We start from the raw sequence: 17556 nt of genomic DNA, 5'->3' as shown, positions 1-17556 counted from the left end.
AGATAGTTATACATACCTTCAAACATTTACCCAGGCAAAATTGGGACAGCAAAAGCCCATCCCCTGATCTGTTCAAGTCATATTTCACACAGGCCTGTCCTAAGACACCCATTGTCCCATAAGCCCCACCCCTTTTGGGGTATGTGAATAGGACTGTCCCATTGCAATCAGGGCGATTGGAAGGTATGAGAGGTGTTCTATGTTGAGAACACTGTCGTGATATCAATGCATAGCAGACCTTTATTCAGGCAAAATCGGAAATATAAAGTCCCTCCCCAGATCTGCACAAACCTCACCCCTTATTCACATGACAATCTGCCCAATCATACCCACTTCTGGACAACCACTCCCACTTTTTGAAGAAGCCCTACCCACTTACCCGTTATCCCTGCCCTTCGAATGTCCATAAAAAGGGGTTGCCACGTTAAAATCATAACAGTAGGGTATTATACACACATGGATATTGCTAACAAGAAAACATCCAATATCTACCACACAGACTGTACAGGTGCTTCCTCATGTTCATGTAACCCAGCTCAAGTACCAAGGCCCAGGGATGAACTGCTGCAAATGTGTACATCAGTCTTGTTTGACAACCGCTGCGAATATTTATACCAGCCTTGCTCTCATCTGGAAAGCTCAGAAATGACATACTGCATAATGTGTGATTTTGCTTTGCTATATTTAAGGAGGGACGAGCTGAGGAGGTGGATGAAGAGCTATATGGAATTTTGAAAAACTCTCGGTTTACAGATCATTTTTCGTTTTGCTCACTTGAAAATAGCACAGGATCTAAAAAGGTTAGTTTGATTTTCTGCAAAGTAATGCATTTTTTACACTTTCCTGGAATTCACACTTTTCATAGTCCCTTCATTCCTTAATGCATTTCAGTGGACCCTGATTTTAGATGTTTTCCCACATTGTACACCACAAAATTACCCAGATACTGTATTCTGTACTTTCAAATTGCTGTATATCTTTAAATACACTGACTTGCACAAATTGCAATTTATTTCTAGATGGTCTTTAGCGCCATTAGCTATATAGTCATACGAATACTCAAGCAATACACTGTAGAAAAAAAGCAACTTCTTTTTGAGAAGACGCTGAATGAAAACTAGTTGATATCAGCAGCTGTTACAAGAGGCTGCACCTCCTACTAATCACAGGCAGCTACAACCAAAGAAAAACACTGCTAAGATATAAACTCAATATATAAAAATATAATAAAATAAACTGAATAAATTAAAAATAAAGCACTTTATTACAGATAAAGATATCTAAAAAGATAAAACAAATGCTAGAGATAGCTCTGTAAAACTGTAGTTAAAGATTGATAAAGAACAAAACAATTTGTATTCTTATCAATCACAGTAAATGTCACTGCTGTGGATGAATAAAGATATAATCCTCTTCTCATTATAGAGTCATAGACTTGATATTGCTATAGACTAATGAAATCTTACGAAGTATTGCTGAATATATTTCAAAATAAAGTAAAAGAAATGGTAGGAAAATGACACAGTTTAGAAAATATACTTGCAGAAAGTCCTGTGTGTCCACAAATTTCCCTGTATGAATTTGTCTGGTGCCAGACCGTTAGCAGTGCACCAGAGAGGCTACAGCAGCCAATCCTAGGTCTCCCTACAAATCATATTCCATTACTAGATTTAAGAACCAATCCTTAATTTTCAATTACTAGACCTTCAGAACTATAATGTAGTTCCATTAGGTGATATAATTCAAATAGTATAAACTATATTAACAACATGTATCTAACTCCTATTGTCCTATATGCCCTTTTACCTCTCTGTATTACCCAGTATTGTTTTGTATTTGTTCCCAATTGTAAAGAGCTCCGCAGTTTGCTGGCGCTATATAAATAAATGTTGATGGTGATGATATTGCTTACACATTTCATCGTATTATGCAATTTCATCAAAGGAGTAATGAATCCAGACTACAAACAATAGTTTGTATATATAGACTCCTAATCAACTGATAAAGCTGCACAGCAAATGTATAATCTAATTCACAGGAACAGCTAAATTTATAAAACTCAACACATATTCCAAGAAGGCAGTCCGCTTTCATTAAACACATGTAATACGTTGTATTAGCTCTTTTATGTGTAGAATTAGTGGTTAACACATCGCAATCGGAAGCACCTGCATTGTGATGTTATATTAACCAGTGGTATTTTTTTAATTGCACTGATGGGTACAATTAATTAACACAATTTCTAGGTCTAGAAATACACAAGCAATACACAAGCAATTCATTGTATAGCTATATATATATATATATATGCATCAGGGGTGGAGATTCACAGTCTCTCTTGTGTCTACCTTGTATGTCGCTGTGTTATGTGTGCTCTGTTTCACCCACTGTCCGGCCCCATGGAGCACCGTGGCGCCTTTCAAATCAATAACAGTAATAATAATGATTATATGTTTGTACAACAAAACGACAGGAGAGATGTATTCCGCAGTGATATTATAATGGAGATTCTCACCAGTCACTAGTGTCTGCATAATGATATAAACTTTCACAATAGAAACACTAAAACCCTAACGAATTTGAATTGACATAATGTAGAACCTGATGGATTTTTAATCAAATGTATATAGTAAAAGACTCACTACCAGTTTTGATTTTGCTGTTGTAATTTTTGAATTAAAGTTTGCATTTTGTTAGTAGGTATTGGAGGTGGTTATTCATTTTAGTTTTGTCCCATATTCAAACAAAAAAAAGACACTTTTTAAATGGTCCTGTAATTTTATTTTTTTTTTCACTGGAAGGTGAAAACTGTACTTATAATAATAATTATGGAACCCACTTCTGAACATTCATAAACTACTCATTTTAGTTCTCGTCATTTGTCTTTTAATGTTCCAAAAGGAAGTAGTTCTGTGCAAGCACTATAGAATGTAGATGTTATCCCCTCTCACAATGCCTATAGATTAAAGTGACTTAAATGCTGGGCTATGTCAAAAGTTCACTATTTTACCTACAACCCCCAGCTATGTACTAGTAGAAAAACTAGTGTAAACCAGAGATTGAGTCAGGTTTCGTTAAACATTTATGGTAATTAATAAACAAATCTATTGGTTTCTTGCACCTACAAAGCAGAAGAATGTCATTGTACACATTTACATTAAAACAATTCTGACAATTGCAACTCCTGACTATGGTCAAAGTGTGAATTTCAATTTGTTGCTAGTTAATAAATACTAGTTGTTTCTAAGGTCACAAGATGAGATTGTTTTGAGCGATGAAATTCAGTTGCTCAACAAATTGTTACATTAAATAATTCAACAGGCTGCCACTAAATTATATATATTTACATTGCTAGATCCCCCCAAAAAACAAAGTTCCACTAATGGTACATGGTTAGTTAAAATATATTTTTGATGTATAAAGTTTGAACTTTGCACATATTTTTGCATTCACCTTTTTGTCTCCAATTACATGGAGGCAACACTTATTTTGTCCCAAAGTAATGGGGACATTTGACAAAATGTTCAGATTCTGCAATTAACGAGAATTACTGTATTTTTTTGTTTGCTTTTCACAATTTGTGATTATCTAAAAACATAAAACAAAACAAAAAGAAGCATATTTATGCCAGACAATGGGCAAATGTAAAATTGGTTCCTAAGTCCAATTCATCTGTTCTGTGGCAAACAGATTCCAGTCGTGTCAGAGCAGTTATAGGCAACCTGATATACACTTCAGGGGCCTCGTAAGCAACCCTCTAACCTTCAAAAGGGCCACACATTACCCTTAGTCTCAATATTACGTTAAAACAATATATTTAATCAAAGACATACAGACACTTATCTGTAATAACATGTCATTAGGTATTTTAAACAAGTGTTACAAGCTATAACAAACTAATCTGACAATAAAGCAGGAATGAGCTGGGGGGGGTTGTGTGTGTGTGTGTGAAGGTTCGTAGAGCCACAAGCTGCCCATCACTGGTTTAGGGGCATATTCAATTAACGGCGGGACCGCTGAAAATCCCGAGCTCAAAAACAATTGCCGTTAATACGGTAATCTCTCGCTGAATTTCAGCTCGCAGCCCCCTGAGCTGCAAGCTTAAATCCAGCGAGTAAATTACCGTATTAACGGGTTTTCCGCGCAGGATTACCGTAATAACGGTATACCTGCGCGGACTGCGGGATTTTCGGCAATCCCGCCGACAATTGAATACCCCCCTTAGAGTTTGAAATAATACAATAGATAATTGTCCCGTCCAACACTGGTGATGCCTGGATTACCGTTATCCATGCAAAAGATTATTTTAACATGGGGTGATTTCAATGTGCCATCCACCCACCTTTTGTTTTAATGCTAACCGATAGCCAGGGAAAGCGGAGATTATAGAAGTGATGACAAGGAGTATAAACATATACCCATTTATAACGTTCCATTAGTGAATAGATGCCGCTATTCATTAATGGAAATAAATCTGGGATAATTATCTTTTTATCAGTCTAATGTAATGGATATGTGATATAGAAATTGCTGAGTATAGTAATTATCTTTTATCTCTGTGCTCACCAACAGTGCATGGTTTGTTCAACCAATCACAAGTGGTTTTAATGTATGAATAATATATCTTAATATATGAATAACCCCCTGTAAATTATATCTATTCGCAGAGAGAGTTCCAATGTCATTGCTTATAAACAGTGAGTTCTGATGCCAACGATTCAATGGGAAAAAAATGTGTATTAAGGAATAAAGCATTTCTTATTGGGAAGGATTATAGGGGCACATTTATCATTCATCGGCAAAAATGAGAAATAGTTATCAATCCTTATCGCATGGATAAGGATTGAACTATTTCTCAAATTTTATTAAAAACGGATCACAGAAACAGCAGTTCCGAAAAACTGCTGTTTCTGTGATAAAAAAAAATCATACTTACCCCGCCTCTTCGGAAGCGCTGTCGCAGGATCTCCTCCAGGTTTTCTTCGTTCCTCTTCATCCTTCAATTGCGCATGTGCGCACAAAGATCTATTGTTGCAGAGACAGAGCAGAGACAGAGCGGTGAGTGACAGGGAGGGATCATGTGATCCCTCCGCACATGCGCTGTCCAGCTCTGCTCTTCGGAGCACAGCTGACAGCAATGGATTTTTGCAATTTTGATAATGTACGCCAGCTTTCGGAACTTGTTAGATTGCGGCTGGGAGCAGTCATCATACTGTTGAATGGTGACTGCTCCCAAAAACGAAGATAATATCTGCTGCGATGCACCTTTATTAAATATGCGGAGGGCACATCGGGACCTGATCGGGACCTGATTTCCACGGTAAGTGCACGATAGTGCACTACCGTGTTTTCTTAAATACACCCCATGGTTACTAGAAGTCACCTTGGATTCCTGTGACCTATATAAAAGCACTCGGACTACAGCCTTGTACTTTTGCATGGTAACACAACTTCTAAGATCCATATAATGTACAGTAGGGAGTGCATTATCCCAAATATAACTATGACAGTGGTTGATGCTATGTCTTGCCTACCACTTAGGTCCCAATTTAGTATTAATCCATCATCAGTAAATATATAGCTTCTCTACAAATATAGTGACCTATAAACCTTCCTTATTCCCCATCGGTGCCCTGCAGCTCTGTTTCCAGTGATTTCATCAGAAGAGCTGCACATAATTATTCTTATCATATATATTGACATAGCACCAAACACAATATACAGTGCTGTACAGTAAATATGTAATCATTCACATCAGTCACTGTCCCATTGGAACTTACATTCTAAATGTCCTAACAAATACACTAGGTTTAATTTTTCCAGAAGTCAATTAACCCATCAGCATGTTTTTGGACAGTGTGAGGAACCTGGAGCACCCTGAGGAAACCCATGCAACACAGGAGAATATAAAAACTGTTCACAGCGCTGGGGTCACGGCAATATAGCCTATTAATTCTCTAGAAACCACAGACATTCTAGATATAGAGTCAGCCCACAAGGGGCTGTATCCACTGTAGTCGGCAGTTGCATTTATACATGTCTGAAGTCCCCTCAAGTAAAGAAATACTGTCAAATTGATTCAAATTAATTAATTTTAAAATAAATGCAAAAATGGCATTACCACTTATGACCAGCAGTTGGCGGTGCTGAGCCCTCCCATTTAAACCATGTGTACTTATATTGCCCTGTACTTTGTGGACTATACCAAAGAAATCATACAATTATGTGTTTATGTATTTGTGTGTATATTTTACTGTATATGTGCTCCGTGGAATTCATTAAGTTAGACAATACTACTGAATGTTATTTACCTGGAGTTGTGAGTTCATCCAGATGTCCCCCCAATGTCTCTGATGGTCCAACCACTCTCTCCTCACTTCTTCTGCTGGTTCCTTGTCTCAAACAGACAGGGTGTTAGCGCTCTTCCTTTTATGTGAGCAGGAAGTTCATGTAGGAGGGACATTGACAACCTGCTGTCTGAGTAAAACAGGAGTGAGAAGAGCATAGCTGGACTCTTATTTAAAACTGGGGACCAACAGGAACCCAGGCAAATAATCAGTTATATAACTTAATGAACTCCACTCGACAAATGAAAGTATAATAGCTAAAACTTTCTAAATTGTTGTTCTTTTCTTGCAGGATATAATCACGGACCCATTTCAGTTTGCAGCTTGCAGTCAGGCCGGTATTTCTGGCAGCTGCTGTGAACCAAAAATATGTTCCTAAAGGAGCCTGGAATACGCAGGAGTGCAAGTGAATGGAGACGCATCATAACAAGCATTATTGAAGGGGGTTTGTGAAGAAATAAAGAAAAATATTTAAAATTCAATACTTGTGTGTAGAATGTATATTCACGGATCACCACTGACTGGATTTACAAGTTGGTACTCCAAGACATGTTCATATAAGTATCTGAAGTAGATCCAGTATGTCACTAGCCACATCTATTTCTGCTAATAGATTTACTAACAGTAAAACACATAGTAAAATGTTCCTGTTGGTAAAAAATATATATAAATTAGAAACCCATCTGAGTTTAAATGTGAAGGGGCTGGGCCCCCATTTAGATTTGGACCCCAGGCTACCTCCGTAAATGCCATTATTATAATCTGCCACTGTCAACACATCAATGTCAAAGAATGACTGTCAATATTTTCAAGCATTCACAGTTTTAGTACTGCTCATTACATATCAGACTTATTAAGGTCTATTGATAAGCCTGCTCTGTGGCGGAACTGCTGTAGGTACAGGGAAGGGGTGGTGTTGCAATGGGACCCGGAGGTGAGGCTCCACCTTCTGAGGCCCTCACAGGAGAACCCCCACATCACCCTCATGGCAAACTCTCTGCTCTGTAAACATAATTCTAGACCTGGCCAATTCTAGTTGGAGGCAGCCATTTTGTTAGCTAAATTGATTTTCAGCCTATCAAGTCACTAGCAACTAGTGGCATTACTGAATCACAAGGCACGATGTGGCATTACTAGTTATTTGGCTGCACAAAATAACTGTCTATACTGTGCGTAAGAGACAGTTACACTTTAAATGGACTGTCAAGTAAAAAATATTCTTTTCCTAATTGTTATTAGCTCTCTGAAACATATAAGCAAGGTATTATTTTATATTATTCCTCTGTGTAGGCTACCTCTAAACTTAGGGGATTGTGGTCACTACCTCTTTGCCTGTCATATTTTCTAGACCTGCACACTCCTCCAATGACATCATACCACGCCCCCAGTGATGGCCAAAAATCCCTTGCCACTAGCTTAAGTTAATATTTTGTGAGAAGATTATGGGGTATATTTACTAAACTGTGGGTTTGAAAAAGTGGAGATGTTGCCTATAGCAACCAATCAGATTCTAGCTTTCATTTTGTAGAATGCACTAAATAAATGAAAGCTAGAATCTGATTGGATGCTATAGTAAACATCTCCACTTTTTGAAACCCGCAGTTTAGTAAGTATACCCCTATGACTTTTAATCAAAACTGACCTTTGGATTAGATAAATACATCATGGGAAGAGAAGAAAACTAATGACAATGGCACTGAATGGTGAGCTGTACAAGTTTACTATCTTAGCACCATTATAGAAACTAGATAAAGTCCTATAAACATTATCATTTTTATACATTAATTCCTTACTATTTACATTATGCAAATAAAGGAACATAAAAATTATAAGGTTTGAGTCCCTTTAAAAGCCCATAATGTAGAACAGAGTTTCTTAACTATACATTTGAAGACATATGAGATTCCTTTGTAAACATTTATACATTTGTCCAAGATTTACTATCATAAGGGAAAAACTATTTGAAACCCTGGTCTGTCATGTGACTGGGGGTAAACTGCAAAAAATGGATCAGATTTGCAGCACCTATATTTTTGCATTTATCAATTGTCATGTATTATAATTAAAACTCATGTTATTACTTTCATTTAAAAAAAAAATTAAAATGGTTATGTGTGCGTCATTTTTGCTTTTAGTTGATGCTTTTTTCTCTCGTAATATAATTTAATACTTAAAGCTTTTACTCTTGCCTTACATCCCCAAAGCAGTACAAATGTATTTGAAAGATAAAGTTAAATTAGAATTGTCGAACTCTCCAACGGCTGACTTGGTTGGGCTTCCTTGGCAGATGGACGGGGATTCGTAGGCCTCCCATTCAGGCTCTACTGGGCACCTGGCTTTCCAGGGTCGTTCTGCCATTGCTTAAACAGGCCCTGTTATTTGGAATATGATGCACTAAACAGCGAGGGTGTGGATCCTGACACTCCAATCTGGGTTAATTCTTTCCTGCTGGGGCTATTTAAATTACAGCAGTTTCCCCATTGGCGTGCTGTGGATGTCACTTCTTTTGTCCAACTATACTTAAATGGCACCTTAAAATCATTCGCTTAGTTACAGTTGGATTTTCCCCTCCCAAATTGTCTATTTTACAACTACCTACAATTACACCACACTCTAGTTGCTCAGTTTGGTCATTTTCATATTATCTTTAACCCAGGCCCCCTCCTCTTGCTCCACCGACAGGTAGGCTCAGTCAAGATACTATATGCTAATGTTCTTTCCCTTCTGAATGCTGAGGACCTGGGCAGGCTGAGAGTGGGGTGGGAGATGGACCCTTAGAGAATGAGGATTGGAAATATATGTTGGATAGTGCTAGAAGGGCCAAATCCTGTATCAGATACAGGCAAGTACAGCTTTATATATAATATTGAGTATACTACTCACAGAGAAGGCTCGCCCGGATGGGTGATAGAAATGCCTCTGTCTGCCCGAAGTGTGGGGCTGCTTCCGCTACCTTCTATCACCTGCTCTGGAGTTTCCTGTGGTTGGGGATTTCTGGTCAAAGGTGGCGGAGGGCATACGTGCCACAGGTATCTCTGTCCCGATATTGTTCTCCAAGATCTGTGTCTTTGGACTGGGCCTGGACCTTCTGTTGGGTAGGAGCTCGACCAGGTACATTACGAATCTCCTCGCTTTGGCCAAGGTCACCATTACTAGAACATGGATGGCCCGGGAGGGGCCTTACTCTGTCAGCTGGATAAACCAGGTTAATGAAGCTGTAGGGCATAAACCAATTACTTATCAGTCCCGAATATTATGCCTAAATACTAGAAAGTTTGGTCTAGATGGGCAAAATTGAAATATGCAGTATGGTCGTTGGTAACTGACTTTGACCCGGACTGAGTGCTCTTCCTCCACTTAATATATGGCCCTAGGTTGCAGACAAGGACTGTCTGTCAAACCTTGTATTGACAACACATTGCTGTTTTGTGACTGGGTGTGGGGGGAGGGCCTGCTGCCGAGTTATCTCTGTTAATTTTGGCTAATGTTGGCTGCGCCTTTTTTGAACTGGGTGCCCCCTATGCATCGTATCAATACTGAACACTTTACTGTGCTGGAACTGGGTTACTTTCTTCTGTAAGGCTATGAAATAATTGAATTTATCAGATAATATTGTTGTACTGTTGCACCATGATGTGGGCATCACAATGTGCGATGTTTGTAATAGCTTAGGTAATTGTGTTAGAGCTTAGAGTTTAGTATTAAACTAGAAAATGTAAAAAAAATAGACTTGTCACCTACACACAGTGGAGGAATGAGTTTGTGGGCTCCAACTGTTTACTGCCTATAAACTTTTTTTGGAATCCGTGACATCACTGAGGCACTGACTGACTAATATACATGAGATACTATTGTGGGCAGCACGGTGGCTTAGTGGTTATCATTTCTGCCTCACAGCACTAGAGTCATGAGTTCAATTACTAACCATGGCCTTATCTGTGTGAAGTTTGCATGTTCTCACTGTGTTTGCGTGGGTTTCCTCCGGGTGCTCCAGTTTCCTACCACAATCCAAAAACATACTGGTAGGTTAATTGGCTGCTATCAAAATGACCCTAGTCTGTGTGTGTGTCTGTGTGTATGTTAGGGAATTTAGACTGTAAACTCTATTGGGACAGGAACTGATGTGAATGACTTCTCTGTACAGCGCTGCGGAATTAGTGGCACTATATAAATAAATAAATGATGATGATGAACGTAGCAGGAAATAATAATAATACTGTTTCCTATTGAATTTGCTACATTCTCACAAAATGGATGCCTCCATTGTGTGTAGGTGATATTCTACATGGACATATACTTTAAATGAATACAGTGGGCCTGGTGCAGAGTCATGGGTAAATCTAGAAGATTTTATTTTTTGGGGGGGGGATTTAGACCCCGCCCTTTTATTTACTTTAATCAGTGGACTGCCTGCTACCACACACTGTCTGCTTGAGGTCCATGTTGGCAAAGCAGACTATGCTACCCGCCTGCTGTGATTGTGTTTGAAACACGATCAGAGCAACCGGGAAGAATTGTCTGTCTGCCGACACGGACCTGCAGGCAGAACGTCCCTGTTAGGGAGGGTGATCTATTCTTGACCTCCGCTCAGCTTAATATCAGCTATGTCTAGCTTCCCAACTTATTTTCTCCTGGCACTAACTCACTTATTCTCATAGCTGCTCTGAATTACATGTATTTCGAACTTAGACCAGCACACTCTTGAGAGATGTCAGCAATCATATCTGGCACCGCTGGCCTAATTGGGCACCTGCTATCTAGGGCCAAGGTGAGCCTATTCCAGCCTGCCGACATTCTCCTCACAGTAGACTGCTTAGTTACATCGGGCCAGTCTAATAAGATACCTACAAGCACACTTTCTCTGCTGACCTTGCCACGTACCCTTGCTCCCTCATATCAAAAAACAAATTGCTCAATGGCCTTTACTTGGGTTGCACCTGGTGATCTTAACCACCTCACCTTTGCAAAAGCTACCCAGGAATCCAAGAAATGGCAGTAGGTGGTCCAAGTGTTCGGAACTAAGAAAGCCTGAATCAATTCAACACACTCCTGTGGTTGATAAACTTCCAAAGGTGAGCAGGCCATTTGTAAGGGGTCACATCGGCCTGTAGAGGCAAGTGAACAAATGTTGAAACCTGGACAACGCGTCTACTAGTTCTTTATTAACCCCTGGGATGTCCCTTGTTCTCACCCAAATATTTTGTAACTTATCTGATAGTGTTCAATGTCTCCACCACTCCCTCATTATTAGACCTGAATACCAACTGGCTATCCTTCAGCTCCTACTGCTAAAACTGGAAGAAGCTCAAACAGTGCCACATTGCGAGTTAAGCCTGTTTGTACCCACTTTGAAGACCATTTTTTCAAACACCATTTCCCTGAAAAATATGCCTGACATCCTACACTCCCTGTGCATCCATGAATTGCTATAACTCAGTATGGCATGTTCTGCCTTTGCTCAAAATGTGTTACACTTTATCCTAGGAAATATAGCCATATCTTAAAGTTCTCGTTAATTTCCTTTGTAAGCCTTTTGAAATGGTGTAGCCTATCCACCCCACACGTTGCCAGAAATATTCATCTGCAGAAAACTTGTCCCATAGGCATATTTGTTCCAGCCTTGGCCAAGAATCCTAATGAGAACGGTAACTGCCTCAGTGTAGCTTTCTTAACATGAATTGTCTTATGGGACCTCTCTGTCATTTAAAGTGTGAATTGTAGCTTATGATATCATTAATGGGCTAGATGCTAATTAAGATGGCTTGTTTTCAGGAGTCCAATTAATGATTTGCATAATGTTGTTGTTGTGATGAAGGTGAAGGTCTAAGCCTCTGTGTGCAAGTACACCAGAGATTGAATTATAACAAACTGATCGTGTGCAATTTCTGAAATGTGTGTGAAAGCAGAGAAGGGGTTAATCTCCTCTGTCTATTTGCCATAGCCTGGCCCCCTCCTGTTGATTTTGGCCAATCCTCAGGGCCATATTAACAACATTATGGGCCCCCGGGCAAAGCAGTGCACCAGGGCCCCTAGATATAGATATATAGATGTATACAGATACAATTATAGATATAGATATATAGAGATAGAGATAGATAGATGTACTTGCTCAGTGACCCTTGTAGGTTTTTTTTGCAGGTTTTATTCTTTTACAGGATTATTTATTCTCATTAAGAGCCGTGCCTATGGGGCCCCCTTGCCCATGGGGCCCCCAGGCAGCTGCCCATCGTGCCCAATGGAAAAGATGGCCCTGCCAGTCCTAGCAGGGGGTATTTAGCTAGCAGACTGATGGGTAAATTTACTAAAACTTCTAAAAAGGAAAAGGTGTTGCCCATAGCAACTAATCAGACCTAGTCACCATATCTATAAAATTATAGCTAGAATCTCATTGGTTGCCATGGGCAGCACCTTCATTTCTCCTTACTATAACTTACTATAACTTTGGGCATATATATATATATATATATATATATATATATATATATACACACATAATTAGGGAAATTAACTACATCGCATACGTTAAGTAGACTTGTCTGCCTATCAGGGAATCTATAGAAATTAAGTATTGTCCCAAATAATTATTATCATATAGTTGTTTGGTGTGCATATATTGGTAAATGGATGCTCTGATTATTATGTGGCTAAGATGTTTGGGAGGAAATATGTCATGTATATGAATAATTGACTAATAAGTGGCTTGTGAGTATAGGTCATAAAACCTCACAAGGAAGGGGACTGAGTTTGAGGTTTAAAAAACTGATGAAAAAAATGTTACCTTGTCAGACTAAGAGGATCAGTTGGTTATTGAAGTGCTGCTGAACTTTCTGCTTTCCCTGGCACCAGAATTACATGAACAGATATGAGTATTGATTTCCTGTTTTAAGAAACTTGTTTGCTTTTACTACTGCATTTCATTTTATTCTTTTTTTGTTTACCTCTGTCTTTGTTCTTAAAGGATTCTGTGGCATTTGATACTGTGGATCACCCTTTCCTCCACACTCTTTACACTATTGGCCTTTCTGACACCTTCCTTTCGTGGTTCACCTCCTATCTCACCAACCGCTCCTTCTCTGTTTCTACCTCTGGTTCCTCCTCCCCCATCCATCCTTCCCGAAACAGTCCCACAGGGTTCTGTCCTTATCCACTCACTGATCATTTTTCGTCTCAACTACTGCAACCTTTTCCTTACTGGCTTCCCCCACTCCCATCTCGCTCCTCTTGATCTATACTTAATGCTGCAGATAGACTTATCTTCCTCTTTCACTGCTCCACATCTGCCTCCCCTCTCTGCCAGGCCTTACACTGGCTCCCCTTCCCTTACAGAATCCTCTTGAAACTCCTCACGCTCACGTACAAGGCCCTCTCCAACTCCACTGCTCCCTACATTTCCAACCTCATCTCCATACATACTCCCTCTTGCCCACTGCGGTCAGCCAATGACAGTCGCCTTTCTTCCCCTAACCCAAGATTTCTCCCGTGCTGCACGCCACCACTGTAATGAATCTCCCTCGATCTATCAGACTATCCCCAACCCTGTATAGCTTCAAACTGTCATTGAAAACCCACCTGTTTATAAAAGTCTACTAGTTCACCACTTAACCAATTCACCATGTAGTATATCTCAACCTCTTTCATCCTCCATCTTGCCCTCAGATCCCCTTACTCACCCCCATGTTTCAACCGTCTGTCTGCCCCTTTCCTTTTAGATTGTAAGCTTTAGTGAGCAGGGCCCTCTTCCATTCTGTTCGCATTACCTATAACTTTTGTACACTAGCTACACAGCAAATCTTCTCCTTGGGCTCTCTGCACATTGACTCCACTCCTCCATTCTCTTCGCACCTCTTTCAGGTGCTCCCGTTTCCCCCCACACTCCAAAAAAACCCACATACTAGTAGGTTCATTTGCAGCTATCAAATTGACCCTAGTCTGTGTGTGTCTATGTTAGGTAATTTAAACTGTAAGCTCAAATATGACAGGGACTAATGTGAATGAGTTCTCTGTACAGCGCTGCGGAATTAATGGCTTTATATAAATAGCTGCTGATAATGATGATTAGAGAGTAAATGTGAAGAAAGGACTGATGGGTAAATTAAGGGCGCAGAGGTGAAGCAGGACCTGATTGAGAAGAAAATCAGTGGGGATAAAAATCTGGAGGTGAGGAGTGAAATATGGATTGTTAGTAATGTAGGGGACTTTAGGTGAAGCAAGGACCCGAGGGTGAAAAAAAGGACTGAGGATAAATAGATTTGTGGATGTGAAAGAAGGGTGGGTGAGGAAAAGCACTTTTGGTAAAGAAAGGTACTTTAGGGAAGCATAAAGCTCAGAGGTGAAAGAAAGGACTGGTGGTAAAATAAGGGTGAATGTAAGCCTCAGGGAGATGGAAAGGACTGGGGATAAAGTAGTGGTCTGGAGTTGAGGAAGGACCAAGCAGTGGTGGGAAAGAATGGGAGTAAAAGAAGGATCTGAAAGTAAAGGTATGGACTGTGGATGAAGAAGAGGTACTAAACACGGAAAAAGCCAGGAAATCACATGGCCCCCAGCATTACAAGTTATTTAAAACACTCAGCTCTACAATAAACTGTAACAATAAAATAGGCAGTGCCATTGGATACTCAAACAAACATAGTGCACAATAAGGCCTATATCCATGAATCCCTACACCCACAAGACACCCCAAACAAAAGGCAAATTATTCAAAAAGCCATAATTCAATGCAAAATTAATAATAACAGGACTGAAAGTTAACACACTTGCATCAAATGGAACAGAATGAATAGTTTCACAGCTTGTATATTGCTTTCAAAGGATCCATACCACATATCAAATTGACCACAGAGTTGGTGTATGTTTCAGCTAAATCTACAACTTGTGCGAAAGGTGTAGGCAAGATTGAGTGCTTAACCCCTTGCAGTAACATCCAAATTACATGCGTTATCAGTTCCTGACATGGTTCTTCAGTAGAGGTGCTGGCATCCAGATGTCTCACCAGTGTTACTAGATGAAGATGAGAGTGTAAGTTTCTCAAATCCAACTGATGTCTGACTATTCTTGCCCAGCAGTCACACAGAATTATATTTAAATAACAGAATATAGTCAGTATAACTATAATGTTAAGCAGTAACAATAATAATATAGCTGTTACATAAAAGTGTCCATAATCATCAACCTCAAAATCCTTTCAATTAACAGAGTATTTTTTGTGTACTCTCACTGTGCATAAACAGAGAATCTACTAATAAGAGTACACACTTATTTACTATACCAAATACCTGGTAGTATTACTGTGAATTTAATTTTAATACTTGGATGAGATAAAGCGGCAAACGGTGAGCTCAATTATTCTCTTAATCATAGTGACAACATTCCCTAATCTTAAAAATCTCTTTCCGGCTCCTTACATCTAGCAGTGAGAGTCTCCGTGCTTGTCTCGGTAGAGTCCACTGAGCTCTGCATTCCATCTCTGTAGTGACTGGACTCTCATCCATTTGAACTATCTACATACCTGTATATCCTGGGTCTCCAGCATTAGTGTGTACATTATACTATTCCAAATTCAGAACTATTGGTACCTGTACCATCTTATTTGTTGAAAAACTGCTGCTTCGATTTTCATATTATTTGCATTACAAATATCTCTGCCTTTGAATCCTAATACATGCTAAGTAATAAAAATAAAATAATATAAATTATAAATTGTTCTATAACAGGAATATTATCTTATCTTTAAAAGAAATAGGAACATGAAAAATATTTTGGAACCAAGCACAAGATTAGTGGAACATGAGAAAGAGAAACTTTAGATAATTCCAATATTACAAAGAACAAATTCCATATTAAACAATTTATATATTGTGATTCTTTCTATGTAATTTATACCCTACAATGCCAGTGTGGGCATGAATATTTAGCTTTATGAGCATGAAGGTCCATTCTAGTTACGCTCTTAATCCTTCCATGATAATTATTTTGTTCTAGCGAGATATGAATTTACGAATTGGAATCTGGTTGTATACTGAGAAGGAGAGAGGGGTTCTGATGAATTGTACTATTTAGTGTAATATTTATGAATGGTATCTACTATTTATTTGGTGTGTAAGGTTATTTCCTAGTAATCTTTTATCTTAGAGATAAAAGTTTAAGAGCGCTGTAAGCGTAGGGCCCTTGCCAACGTCTTCCTGGCTTGCTGCCCCACTGGAAATATTTATGCCTACCCATATGGAATGCCAACATCGTATGCTGAGGATTGTGGTGGTAATTAATTAACTAGAGAGGATTAGGAACAATCCTTCCCTGAGACTATTTCTTCAGAAGATGCTAAAAATGATATAGCTTTGAAAATATCCGACTATATAAATGAAACAGATCGGCTGCTAAGATACTAGCCATCTGAAAATGAAAAAAGACTACACTCCACTAAATGGAATATAATGGAGACTCTTGATGCAGAGATTTCTGCTAAAAGATCAGAATGTTGAAACAGAGTCACTCCAATCTACAGAATGAAAATTGATTTAAAAAACTTTTAAATTATTATTTGTTAAAATAAATTCAATTTATCCAGACCCCATTTTTTTGTTCACTAATTTTTAACTGCAAAATATTTGATATAAAATGCAGATAATGTGAAAAAGAAATATGACAAATGTGCCCAAAAATGTTAAAAAAAAAAAGTGTATACTATAAGCCCATTAAACGGATCAGGAAGGGATAGATTTATCTACCTACTTAGTATGCCTTTATTATCAGTCTCATATAGCAAAAAAGTGTTTGTTGTTCTCATATTAACTTATTTCATGTAACCATATAGCTAGACTATTCTCATCATTTAAATTGCTGTAACATATATTGTAAAATAACAGATGATTAAATGTCCAAAGGTTGAGGCTTCTATAGATGTTGAGACTTATGTTTACATGTCTTTTTATAAAATATATCCTTCGTACCATTTGTCAATTGAAGCAGAAAGTTCAGTTTCGGCCACTGCTGAAGACTTCTTCCTCTGTGAAGGAAAAGATAGCCAACAACATGACGATTGTGCTCACATATTAGCCAGCTCACTTTTACTCTTGACATTTACTGCCAGTGTTTTCTTTTTTTTTTTTTTAAATCTCTTGTTCAATGGACAACATTGTAGAACAAGTACAATGAGAGAAAACAGTATGATACAAATATTAGTTCCACGTTATATCTTAACAATAGGGTTTAA

The 17556-nt window shown here is 38.7% G+C and overlaps 1 protein-coding gene and 1 long non-coding RNA gene across 3 annotated transcripts in view; one reads left to right on the top strand and one right to left on the bottom strand.

Annotated features, from left to right (window-relative positions):
* LOC142161027 (arsenite methyltransferase-like) overlaps positions 1-6829 on the top strand; it is a 30079-nt gene extending 23250 nt beyond the window's left edge. For both annotated transcript variants that reach the window (XM_075216231.1, XM_075216232.1), the window contains exons 10-11: positions 690-800; positions 6640-6829. In XM_075216231.1, the coding sequence (XP_075072332.1) occupies positions 690-800; positions 6640-6726 (198 nt within the window). In that variant the 3' untranslated portion in view covers positions 6727-6829. The remainder of the gene's footprint in view (positions 1-689; positions 801-6639) is intronic.
* Positions 1-17556, bottom strand: part of LOC142161028 (uncharacterized) — a 55178-nt gene that overhangs the window by 4672 nt on the left and 32950 nt on the right. The window lies entirely within an intron of this gene.

Source organism: Mixophyes fleayi, chromosome 6 (genome assembly GCF_038048845.1).
Source record: "Mixophyes fleayi isolate aMixFle1 chromosome 6, aMixFle1.hap1, whole genome shotgun sequence".
In the NCBI taxonomy this organism is placed as follows: Eukaryota; Metazoa; Chordata; class Amphibia; order Anura; family Limnodynastidae; genus Mixophyes; species Mixophyes fleayi.
The sequence above is the reverse complement of the archived record's forward strand: the minus strand, read 5'-3'. Positions and strand labels throughout refer to the sequence as shown.